This window comes from Tauraco erythrolophus, chromosome 2 (assembly GCF_009769465.1).
Source record: "Tauraco erythrolophus isolate bTauEry1 chromosome 2, bTauEry1.pri, whole genome shotgun sequence".
NCBI classification, from domain to species: domain Eukaryota; kingdom Metazoa; phylum Chordata; class Aves; order Musophagiformes; family Musophagidae; genus Tauraco; species Tauraco erythrolophus.
This window is the reverse complement of record NC_141466.1, coordinates 125,941,505-125,954,570: the sequence shown is the minus strand read 5'-3', so window position 1 is coordinate 125,954,570 and position 13,066 is coordinate 125,941,505. Positions and strand designations below refer to the sequence as shown.

The following is a 13,066-nucleotide window of genomic DNA, read 5'->3' as shown; positions in this document are numbered from 1 at the left end:
AAGAGGAAATGAGTTGTACTGGGGGCTTCGTTGTTCATGTCTGGTGACATAATGTGATATTGAAAGTATGAGCTGATGAACATCAGGAAAATGAAAGACAAGAGCGCAGCTGAGATCCGTCCCTCTAAATCCAACTCTCGCCATGTGTTGCCACCAGCTCTGCTGAGCAGGCACAAGCAGCTGCACAGCGATTAGGTTTAGAGACTCGCTCTGTTTGACATTGGTTTGGCAGTTTCCTTTCTGGGGAGGTCAGGCAGATGACGGACCTGGCTGTGTGAACCCAGGGCTGGTACTGGGGAGGCACTGGGAAGGAGCAGCATGTGAGTATGGGGTAGGTGGCACCATCTCTGTCAGCACCTTACAGCATTGGAAGAGCTGCACATGTATCAGCTCGCTGATGAAATATAGTGCAGGTGAAGTGGGGGAAAGGACATACTGTTTCTACCTACAGTAACGTTGAGTGTGGCTCTTCCCTTTTGTATGCAAGAGGTGGGGAAGGAGCTGCACTTGTCAGAAACCAGCTCCTTAGTGACACTGCAAAAGAAAAGGCTGAGATGACTTTTCAAGCACTTTTTTTCTGTTGCTTTTTTTGTATTTTTCCTTCATTAAAAATAATTGTTTTCAACTCTCCTGTCAGTTTTGCTGGGAGACACATCAGTGGATTCGTGATTGAATGAGGCCAGGGACAATGCAGAGAACAGAACTTGTGTCTTGAAGTCTTGGAATGACTAAATTCTGTTGTCAGATGATGATATTGAGGTAATAATAGCAAGATAAGAGGATAGAGAAACTGAGCAGAACTCAGCAAGGGATTACATATGTAGATGCATATTAAAGTAACTGGAGTTACGCTGAATGTTGGTAAAAAACTGTAGAAGATCAGACCTTGTGTAATAACAAATTTTGTCACATGCTTTTCCTTTGTCTAAAAAATTGCAACAAAAGCATTATTTCGAGCTGACCCAAAATGCAGTATTTTCTACTTTAAGCTTTATTACAGTCACAGAATAAAAAACCTAAAACCAAACCTATATGCACAGAACTAGCTAAGATAGAAGAGGACCCCTGCGGAATATTGTTAACGGGAAAAGACATGCATCTGCTGTCGTATGTATCAACATCTGTAGACATCGGTTGTTTCCTTTTATAGTGAATTAGGGTGAGAAAGGACATATTCTATTTACATATCCTGTATCCACAGAGACATATAACTACTTCTCTGTAGGTGTGTGTCATTCAGTACGCTTTATTCAGCGCAATACAGTAAAGGAAATTGTTCACCTATCTGTCTGTCCCCAGAAGACATATCGTTTTTGCCAATGGGAAGGCACCTCACAAGTACAGGAATACCAGTTGTCTATCCTACAAAACTCTTTTGGACTGTTACACACAGCCTTGTTTCTTGCCTGTTGCTAGACTCTAGCTACGATCTTTGCACTGACTGTTCTCCTGACTGACTCGTTTCAGGGCTCCAAAGAGTGCGCCAGCTGGGGAAAAACACAAGATACTTCAGGCGAAGACTGCATGAAATGGGCTTCATCATTTATGGCAATGATGATTCTCCTGTTGTCCCCTTACTCCTTTATATGCCTGGTAAGATAGGGTAAGTACTGAAAAAAAACTGTTGGCAAAACAAACGCTTTTCAGGTTCATAGCTTATTCAGTATACACTGTGAAAAATGTAGTTATGTGTGGTAGATGCTTCACAAGAGAAACATACACTGTTAGCTGAATTCTTCATTTAGTTATGTTCTGTTTTAAATTTGGCCCTAGGCTTAATTTTGAGCTGTTCCAGTATTCCGAATTTTTCAAGTGTCTCATCTTTTTTAACTTGCTGTGGAATAATACTTTTGATAGCATTTTCAATTTGAATACGTTTAGATTTTTTTAATTTGTGATCATAAAAAGAGATATATTGCCTTTGGTGTATGAATTGTTTTGGATGGATGTTCTTTTTCCCCATCTGATCTTTGAATGGTCTTTGTACGTTTTCCCATTCAGCACCTATCAAGCAGCACTTGTGCGCTTGGACATGCAGGCGAGAAGTCAGTAGTAGCATAATGTAAGGATTGAGCTCTGGGAGCATTTACACGTAGCTCAGGGTGGCTGTGTGCTCTAAGTCTAGTACATACCACACAAAAGGTTCCTAAACTGGCAGAGTAATTGTGAGAGCAAAAAATCCATCACACTGATTGTTTTATTCCTGTTGATGTGCAGGAACCCAGCTCTCATACCTTCCAGAAGCCCAACTTCTTCAGTGCTTAGGGACTATAAACGCCCACATGTTTTGCACTCAAAGCCTCTCATTGACATAAATGAATCATGTCTATTCTGCAATGCTCTCTGTGCCATCACACTTCTAGTGTTTGACAGCCACTTGGCTTCATGAGCTGTGAAGCACCAAAGAATCTCAGTCCTACTTGTAAAATTCTGACTCTTATTGAATTCAATGGGAATATTACCATCCACTTCAATTGAAGACAGGATTTTACCCATTGTTTTATTATACTTGAGTGTTTTCTCTTTGTGGCCAGTTTATTGGAGATAATTTACTTTTGTTTTTTCTCCTTCTTCTCTCCTTAGGGCTTTTGCAAGACGCATGTTAGAAAAAAATATTGGGGTGGTTGTGGTTGGGTTTCCAGCTACTCCTATCACAGAATCCAGGGCTCGGTTTTGTGTGTCAGCGGCACATACACGGGAGATGTTAGACACGGTAAGCACAGCAGATGTCCTGCTGAAATTAATTTCAGGTGCAAAGGAGGTTGGGAGAAGCTGCGTGTCTGTTACTTTGAATCTCAATAATTCATTTTTACATTTGTTTTTCTGGCCTTGTCCCTTGATCTTTAAAGGCATTTTAGTCTTATATATTTTATTTTTTAAAATAAATTATGGGACAGTTAACTTGTTATGTTCTTCTATTTTTAATAGAGACCAAATCTGTCATAACTAATAAAGACCTACATGAAGAGCACAGCAAGGCAAAAGTTAAATGCTAGGTCAGAACTATCAGAGTAGGAAACATGAAACGATATGGAAATAATTGAAGATCAAGTTTTCCATACCCTTATTTTCATTCCATATTTCCACATGTTTCTTGAATTGCAGAAGTAGATGGGACAGCCTTGGGGGTACAGGTGGAAATTGCAAACAGTATTTGGAACTGTTGGAACCTAATGAAGTTTAATTGATGCTGTCTGGCCTGTCTCAGTTCTGTATCTTTCTCTGATCTCAGAAATACTGTTAAGAGTATCTTGAGACTTCCATCATAAACTTCCATTCCAACACAGTCAGAAATGTGTTTAAAATCAACTCTTTGAAATTTTCCATCTCCCTTTCTTGCCGAAGGTGTTTTTGGCCTGGCTTGCTATATGTTTTTTTCATTCTTAGAATAAGCCGACTTCGAGGCACGAAACACGGAGGCTTAACAGTAAATTTCAGGCTATTTCCTTTCGGTCAAAGCAAAAAACCCATGAACACGGAAGGTATTTGAGTTAAAGATGCCACTCTTTTGTGCAGACAAGCACCTGTGCCTGCAGAGAGCCCCTGGTTCTCCATTTGCATCCCGAGATTCACATGGAGCTTGGGGCCAGAGCCCTGCCCAACTGACCAGCTCCCACGCCAGTGTAGACCCCTCTCAAACAACATGGAAAAACCTGCCTTGCATGTGTGCAGTGTAAAATTCCTGCTGCTCTTAAAGGTGCAGTAGTTATTAACAAGGTATGATACCATAAAGATAACGTTGCGTAGAACAGGACATAGCTACATCCTTGTCTGGTCACTGCCAGCTCTTGCTGTTTCTGTAGAGTTTGGCTCATGTAACTAGCAATAGGAGATGAAGTTGATCTGAAGATTCATCTCTTGAGGTTACTGCTTTGATTTTTTTTCCTTCCCCCCTCTCCCACTATATGTCAAGCCTATTACATTTTTGGGCCGTCCTTGCGTGTTCACTTCCTGCTACCTGCACATTGTTGCTTCCTGGTACCAGTGAAGGTCTGAAACACTCCCCAGCCATCATTCTTGGACATGCTGTATTTTTGCCTTTGAAAGTGGGATCATTGCTGTAGTACTTGAGGCGTCCTTTAAATGTCCTTACAGTATGGGGGGATGGAAATGCCCTGAGTTTAATTACTTGCAGATGGAAAGTTTTTAGGACAAACACTTTGTGAATATGCCTAAACCTAGGGTAACAACAGGTAACAAGCACAATGAAAACTTTTCCCTTTGGCAAAATTCGGTTCAAATCTCAGCCTGGAACTAAAAAGAGGAAAGATCCATGGAAGGGCAAGCTCCCAAGAATAACTTCCCTAATGACCTTGAAGCTATCTCTCTGCATAAACCATTACTAAATTACTCCTTTTTGTTCTTGAGCTCATTTTAGTGACTTAACAGAAACAGGCTCAAAATCAAAATTGCGGTTTTCTTCTTTGATGCCAAAAGGTTGGCTGCTCTTGAATGTGGATCAGATGCTGCAAAACACTGAGCTGCTTCTCTGTGGTATAGAGTTCCCTGGTTACTTTTTGAATTTACTGAGAGCTGGGGACGCAGCTCGGCAAAGTGTGTCACAATATTAGAGCATTATTAATGTGATGTTAATACAAGAAAATAATGGAATGAACTAAAAATATCTGAAACTATTCAGACTATTTATGGTGACTCTGATCAGCACTGTGGGCTGAGTCCTGTCTAAGAAAACGCAGTGGCAACTCCAGTCTTTGGGAGCTGTAGGGAAATATTGAGGTATTGCCTTACACATCTCTCTTGCACAAGCAAAGATAACTTTTTATCTGGATTATTGTCTCCCTGTGCTTTTAGAAAAAGGTCATTTTTTTCATCTGTGCTTAATTAATATACTTACTAATAAACCATAACATACTGAAGGAGTAAACTCTGTTCTCATAGATGCTATTGTACATCTACAACTGCATTGACGTTCACTGCAGGAGAATAAGAGAAAAATTTGCCTATTTGCCCTTTAAACTTTCTTTAATTGATGCTTTTATGATCTTCTTGTTCTGCTTTAAAGTAGAGGTTACTAGAACTTTATTTCTTTTCCAACAGAATTGACACAGTATAATGATCTTACAGGTTTTGAATGCTCTGGATGAATTGGGTGATTTTCTACATCTGAAATATTCCCGGTATTCCAAGTCATCTCATCCTGAACTGTATGAAGAAACTAGGCTTGAACTTGAAGATTAAGTTTTCCACCCATGAAGAGAACATTATGATGCTATGAACGGGGGGAAAACCCGAAAATGGAAAAATACAAATGCATTTCTTCCCTTCTAAGGACAATTTTTGTTTCTCAGTTAATTGAAAGGAGGGGAAGCTCGGGTGTTGCATTTTATTGTATCAAATTTCTGTATTCAAGAGACTGAAATATTGATACAGATTTGCCTCCCCAGGAGATCTGTCCTTCTTACGGTATTTTTGATGCAGAATGAATGCGTCCATTGATCGACTTGCTAACGTACAGCTTTTGTTATGGCCCCTTTTTATGAAGAGGCTTCAGATAGTCTTAATTGTGACTGAAATAATAAAGTTTAAAACCGGAATATATTCCACTGTAGTATGGTAATATAGCTGAGCTTTGTCAGTGAGATTGTTTTTATCTGTTGAAGGGCATCAATCAAGACGTCGGTGTGGACTGCTACGGAGGAATGAGCAGAAAGTAACCTCTGTAACTAAGTTGCCCTATCACACATTTCTCTAAGGACAGAAAATGTTAGAAGGCAGCTAATGCTGAGAACAAGAAAAGTAGCCTGATCAGATCATGTGTTTCTGACAGCAGGTATGGGAAAGGGAAAATGCCTCCTTCCCTCCACAGACCCTTTCTCGGCCACTTAAATACACTATAAACTTCGTAACGTACAAAAATTTGGGCTTAGACATAAACAGAAACGCTTTTCTGCTAACACACTTGACCTACAGCCTTTCACATCTTATCACAACGTAAGTTCTTCAGCAGGCTTGCTCCCTTCTCGTGTAGCAGTAGTAAATAATTTTAATAACCATTTAACTTTCCCGTAAAAACCTTGATCAAAACAGTCAGATACTTGCAGTTCAGAAACTGCAGATGACATTTATGAACCCGTTCTTAAGTTTCTTGAACTACTTATGGGCTTAATAAATTCACTAACAAGTACATAATGCCAAAGCTGTTAGTTACATAGAATGTGAAGTCAGAGATACCATAAGTGATTCTGCCACCTGTTAAATTGAAAACTCTGTTTCTAAATGTGCTGAAATCATCCACTTAATAACATTTCTTGAAATATACTTGTCTGTTTTATGCATGTCAGGGGTTGTTTTACTTGTCTAACTGCAGACTTTTTTGAACGGTTTGTTTTTCAAATAATTGTTTATGTCATCTGGGGGAGAAAATGTCCTTGTCCCCTTTTCTGCTGCCCGAGTGACAAACGCTCAAAGATACTCGAAGGAATTGTTACAGTCGGCAGTTTCCCTGCAATGCCTGCAGCAGCATTATCGTCAGGCTTATGTGGGCTGAGTTGTTTGAAGGAGATTGGAGGCTTTTTCCCTTTTTTGCAGCGTCGAAAAGCGATTCTGCAGCTTTAAGAATGAACTGCAAACCATTCCACGCTATCAAATGTCATTGTAAACACATCAGATGAGAGATGTTTAGCTTTCTGTTGCACAGATGTACCACACTTTCATGTTCTCTTGAAAGCTGTGGTGTAAACTTAACCCACAGCTGCAATATTAGATTTAAGAACAGAACAATTAAATTGCGGAGTACCAATTACACTATATTACTCCCTGCTTGTTAAAGCAGCTTTCAGGATATAACCAGGCTGATTGGTTATGAGGGCCTATTTTTTGTTGGATTTTCGTTGTTGTTGTTGTTGTTGTGCGAGTTAATAAAAATCCAGTGGTGCTATAACTTTAAGAATTGATTACAACACATTCCATAATATCAAATGTCGGCTTTAGGAAACATATATCAAGGGCTGGGGGAGAACTAAACGGTGTCATATGATTCTTCACTTTGGTAGACTGACTTGAAAAACAGAGGTTCAAGGGAGCTGTGTTTGTGGGTAAGAGCAAACTCGGTGTATAAATATTAAAATACTCAAGCACAGGACAGAGAAATTAGGAAACGTGAACTTTGTCTTTGATCAACCTGGCAATTTGTGACGTACAGCTTTGTTACACGCAGGGTGAGCGCACTTTACTGCGAAGAAGACGGGTTGAGAAATTTCTGCAACCTGTTCCTCGAGAAAAAGTACGGAATTTGATATATTGCGTTTTGATCTCAGTTGCCGAACATCTGCGGCCAGATCCTCAGTTGACTTCTGACCTTCCATCTTGGGGTATACGGCCGTAGTTTATATTTCAGCAAACGTTGCTACACGTGCTGTTGCAGGCAACACGCTCTTTCCCTCAAAGAGAGGCCTGAGATTGATTAAGCTACAGAATGATCACTTTTTGTACCCCTATAGGGGAATGTTTTCTGTCTAAAGCTGAATTCCTCCTGCCCTCAGAACATTACTCTCTCTCATATTAAGGAGACAGGACAGCTATTTTTTAGACACTCTCAGTTGATTTATTATATGCTCTCTTCTGATTTCTTCCATCTCTTACACATTAGAGAAAGTACAGGCTGACTATCCCGGGGCTTGGGGAGCGTTTAGGGAGAAATCCCTGCTCCACTGGTGCAATAGTAAAACTCCCAGAACTTCAGACTTTTAGATTTTCCCCATGAGACTTAGTTATGGTCTGGCACTGGCTTTTCCACCAGAGCAATTTCAGTGGAGTTTTTCCAGATTTACATCAATTTTAATAGATTTAAAGTTGATCAGCGCTTGGAGACTCTATTTTAGCCAGCTTAAGAAAAAAAAGGATGGAATACTTATTAGGGAATAAGCACATCCAGCATAAGGATCACGTGTTACCTAGAATATACTCCATCTTCAGGCATACATGTTCTCGGGAGATGTAGTTCTCTGTAATTGGTTTAGAAGGTCTTGAAGAAGAACTGCCTTCCATAAATAAAAATTGGTCAAGTTGTTATATTTTAATCCAGTGGAAATGTAAGTATGAATACACTAACTTTCTGTTGGCAAGCTGCAATTCCAGCATCTTGTTATCTTACTTAAAACCGTGATTGGCCTTCACACTATGGGAAGACTCAAGAGCTGTTTCTTTGACAGAGTATCTGAATTGTTTGCCCTTTTCTATACCTTTATCCCACCTCATATTTTAGAAAGCCTTCATTTCCTGAGCTTATCTAACTTGTCAAGGTGGTTCCCCCATCCACTTCTCCTGCCTCTTTATATTGTTCTCTCTGTTCTTCTGGTTTCTGTCCTCTGGGTCCAGGGGAAAGCACACTGGCAGCTGCAGAGAACTTGAAGTGTAACAGTTGGCTTTTTAGGCATTGCCTCACTCTGTCTGTTTTTCCTGGTATCCTCATCAGCTCCTGCAGACTTTAATCTTTCTTTTTCACATACGGTGCTAAGTTTCTAAGCTGAACCAAATCTGAACTGCCCAAGCTGTTGAACCAAGAATGGGCTTGATCTATCAATCATGCAAGTGTAGATCAGGTTAAATCTTACTTTGAAGTCAATACCGTTGGTTTAAAGCTAGTGCAAGCATGAGAGCAACCTGTCAGTTTGAGGTGAGCTGCCTGCATTTATTTCAGAAAGGTTTGAACGCTGATGTCTCTGGACTATTTCACAGCCACTGCTCTTCACGGGGGACCGAGATATGGGAGTGAATTTACTCAAGGTAGGATTTCAATTTCCCTTTTTTCCTTTTTTCTTCCATGCCCGTCCCACCCCCACCCCCAATGTGTTTGGTTGAAGGTGCATCGTGTATTTCCCTGTCCTGCTGGGACAGAGAACGAAATAATGATGTAAGAAAGCAAGCTACACTAAAGGTGTTTATGTACTTTCTAGCCTGCTTAGAAATCCAGTAGAGATTCTCTAATACATGATCTGCTTTTTATTTGTGCATAAAGTTTAATGGTTCTTCAAATTGAAACACAGATCAGGACCAACTTGTAAAGAAACCACACCACCAGCTGAGAAATGGCAGATGTCATTCCAACATTGGCAGCTGAACATTCGAGCCTCCAGATGCCTTCAAAAAAAGTATCTAGGTGTTTCCCTTGTTTACTCACACATCCAGTGGTGTTTGTTCTCACCGCAGACCACTCACAAGACAATGACAATCTCACTCTGTCCATTAGTGAGGCAGAGCTTCAGACCTGTCAGGATGGTCCCAAAAACACCACCCATGTGACCACGCAAAATAATAATTCAGCGCCATCAGAACAGGAGTCTGGGGTCTGAATCAGGCTGGTTGCTCAGCAGTCACATAAGAGGTGAGTGCGTCTCCACGTATGTAGTATATCACTGACAAGTGACACAAGGGAGCAATGATAAATCTATTTATATCCCATGTTAATCAAAATAAAAGGGTAATGTAGAGGCACAGGATCTGGAGAGATGTGGTAGACCTGGGGACTGAGACTGGATCCAGTTGTGTGCAAAGAATTTTTTTGTGCAAGTGAGTGTTACAGGAGTTGTTAAGCCTGTTTAACCAGCTAGGTGGAAAACTTGGTCTTTACTATCGAAATAGTGACTGCAAAGCAGAAAAAGAGCAATATCACACCCTGTGTGTTACTCCAGTTTGTTTATGAAGAGAAAGCAGAGTAGATAGGGTGCCATAGCAGGTATGTCTGATAGTTGGTACTCTGTTATGTTTCATAGATCGTTTTTGGAGAGTCGCTTCTGCCAGATGCTGTGGCAAGCCAACAAGTATTAATTTTTATCAATATATGGAAGTCCAACAGCTTGTGCTGCAGGAGTAACCAGGTTTGCAGCAACGTTTGAGCCGCCATTTAGAGGCAACAGTGCTGATGCTGAAAATTGTTCGGACATCATTCAAGTGACAACTGTGCACAGCATCACTGATTATTGTGATGGCTGGGATGCCACTGCTGGGAGTGGCTGTGGTATGGTGACAACTGCCTGTGTTGCTCTGCCAGGTGTAGCTGATGTGGCTCCAGGACAGGCATGACAGTCTAACCTCTTCTTTGCAGATACAGGAGGACATGGCCTCTAGGTCACTCCTGCAGATGAGTTTCTTTCTGGCAAATCAGCTCAATCAGAAGATGTAGCTGTGAAAGCAGGATGCTGTAGGAAGTCTAGAAAATCAATTCTCACAAGTAAGTCGAGTACTTGCAGTAACAGACAGAGAAATTTTGGTATGTGTGACATGGAGCAATGGTGCCAGATGTGATGGGTGAAGCTTGCTTTTCTATCACCCCCATGGAAATTGTCTCAAAGAATTTGCTATGAGCATGAGCTGACTCTAGTATCCTGTGAATGGGTCATGGTATACATATCCTCCAGTTCCTGGAGCATAGAACTGATCTCATGCCATAAAGTATGTTTGTTGCCCTTATCTTCAGTAGCTTCTTTTCCACTCCCAGCACAGAAGCAGCAGGTCTATCTTACCAGTTCAGAGCACAGCATAAAGTGGACGGCTCAGCCCACTGGGGTCCAATGTGACCTTATATGGTCCATGGCACTGCAGTGAGTAAATGTTTCCTGGCACAAGCTGGGTTTGCTGTGCTGCAGATAGCCTCTTGTCTGAAGTGAGTTCCTCATCTGTTGATCTCTTCAGCATCTGTTCTGGAATAGCACAGAAGTGATGAAATCAGTGGGGACTTTTCAAAAGCATAGCTTCTTCCCCCGTGTGTCTCCTGGAGCTTGTTCCGACACAAGTATCCTGCGTGTGTCCTACTCTCCCCTTGTTGTTACCACACAAACCTCATGATGACTCGGCTCTCTGCACTATACAGAAACTGTTTTGTGCATTGCTGGGGATCCTACTTTCATGTGGGTGCTGCTTTACAAAAATCCCTGACACCAAGGATGCAGCTACTTCCAGCCAGAGTGGTTAGAAGAGGCATGATATTTGTCATAGTTCCTGGACCATCTATTTACACTTTTGGCATTTCCAAGTGTGCAGAACTTCCCATACAAACTCTCTGACTCCCACTGCACACTCCAATACCCATATTTTAAAAACTGCTCAGCAAACCACTCTAACCTGTGGGCCAGAGCTCTAAACTGGATGCAAGAGACCCAGTTCTGATCTGTCTCTGTTGTGCTAAGTAATTGCAGATGAGACACATTAGTGTTCCTTGCCTTGTTTTTGTCCTTCTGTAGAACTGTGATAGTGATCCTGATTTATTTATAAAATGCGAAGCTGAACTGATGAGAAGAGCTACAAAAGAGCTAAGTGTTGTTATTATCTGAGTGATCATTTGATTTCTGCATTTCAGAACTTCTCCATTAATCCTGTACAAGTCACAAGTGCTCCGTTTACCAGACCTAGTGTACAAGACAGTACAATGATGAAGACTAATTATAAATCATAGAAAACATTTCTGGAAAACAGATTCTTTTAACGTTTCCATTCTGTGCAGGCTTTGTCAGTGTCTTACCACAATGATGCCAGTTGGATTAGGAAGCTTTTTAAAATGTGAATTTATCTTTTGAAGGATTTGTAACCAAGCCTTTCCAGTTTGTTAAAATGTAATTAGTGTCTGCTTGTTAATATGATGTTCATTGATTTTTAAAGTACACAGACTTCAAAGCTAAAAATAAATAAATAAAAAGAGAGATAATTCAAACCAGAGTGGAACAGCTCGGACAGTTTTACTCTTTTGCCAGGATCCCAAAGCTGTTGTGTTCAAACAATGCCACAGTTTGAGTGGAAATGCAAAGATTAAATCCAAACCCTGCATGTCAGCTTTTTTGCAAATGACTATCCAGGATTTCAATAAAATGTCCAACCACAACAGATGATGTTGCAGGGATTTTTATTGCTTAACAGCTTGTGACAGTCTCCTGTTTCTCTAACACGTATTGTAAACCAATGCACCTAGCACCTACTAAGTATCAGTGGAGTTTTGGTACCTAACTCTGTCAGACTCTTTTGAAAAGTAATTGGAAATGGACAAGAGAGGAATGGGTTCACAAAGATGATGAATGGTTGCAGGAGCTCCCAGTTGCACATCAGTGCAGTGTGGCATGTGATGGAAGGATCGTAAGTATGAATGTAATTTGACCACAGTCATGTTGGAAACAATGCAAGCACTAAAGAGGCAGGTGGAGGTAACTTGAAATTCAGACAGGAATTCAAAGATGTGATTGAGGAATATCCTGAGGAGACAGCAAAAGAAATACTAGAGTACGACACCTTCTGAAGAAGAAGGCCTGGAGAACAGAAATACAGGAAGGGATATCCATAGGAGAACTCTACCCAAGTACAAGAGAGAGGATGAAATTAGCTTGTGCAGGAGAAGTGAAGCTGAACAACAAATTTGTTCAACTGAAGAAGGAAAACAATTCAGAAGCAAAGAAGAAAGGAAGGGAAACTATCCCCCAAAGACAAAATGACAAGACAGTGGAGACAGCCAGGATTGAGACTCCACAGGGTAGAATGAAGAGGGAAAGCAAAGACAGACTGATTTTCGGACAAGAAGAAGAGAAGAGAAGATCTCACCACACCAGTATGACATCAGTGTCCGTGACAGCAGACAGATTCCTTGATTGTTTCGAATAAGGGAGGAACAATGTGGAGTCCAAAAGCAGAGATGCCTTCTTCTTCCATAACTAGGAATGTTAGATGTGAACCAGTGGCAAAAAAAATAAGGAAAGCTGATGGAAACAAGGATTGCCTTCTGTTCAGGACAAGTGATACTTTGGAAACAGGCCAAGAACATCTCCCAGCAGAGAGAGGACAATGGTTTAAGATACAGATGCTGCAGTAGTTTTTCCACAGAACTCTTCCAGTCCCAATGGAAAATGATAAAGTAATAAAAAGTGATATATTTCCTCAGAACTGACTCTGTGAAGGAAACTGGGGCATGTTTGATCACTGAGAGGCAAACAACTAAAGCAGATTCTTCTCAGAAGGTGGTCTCCGTTTGGCCACTTGTGATACTAGCCTTCCAGGACTAAATTGGCAGCAGTGAGTAAAGCCAGCTTTCAAGTGTAAAACAGGGAGAAACAGGCACAAGAGCCCTGTC

General features: G+C 40.9%; 1 protein-coding gene across 1 annotated transcript in view; it reads left to right on the top strand.

The window, feature by feature from the left end:
- The window catches only part of SPTLC3 (serine palmitoyltransferase long chain base subunit 3), an 88,209-nt gene extending 83,010 nt beyond the window's left edge, over window positions 1–5,199 (top strand). The window contains exons 10-12 of the mRNA XM_086631109.1: window positions 1,468–1,603; window positions 2,584–2,713; window positions 5,086–5,199. Coding sequence (XP_086487235.1) covers window positions 1,468–1,603; window positions 2,584–2,713; window positions 5,086–5,199 — 380 coding nt within the window. The remainder of the gene's footprint in view (window positions 1–1,467; window positions 1,604–2,583; window positions 2,714–5,085) is intronic.
- Window positions 5,200–13,066: the final 7,867 nt, after the last annotated feature.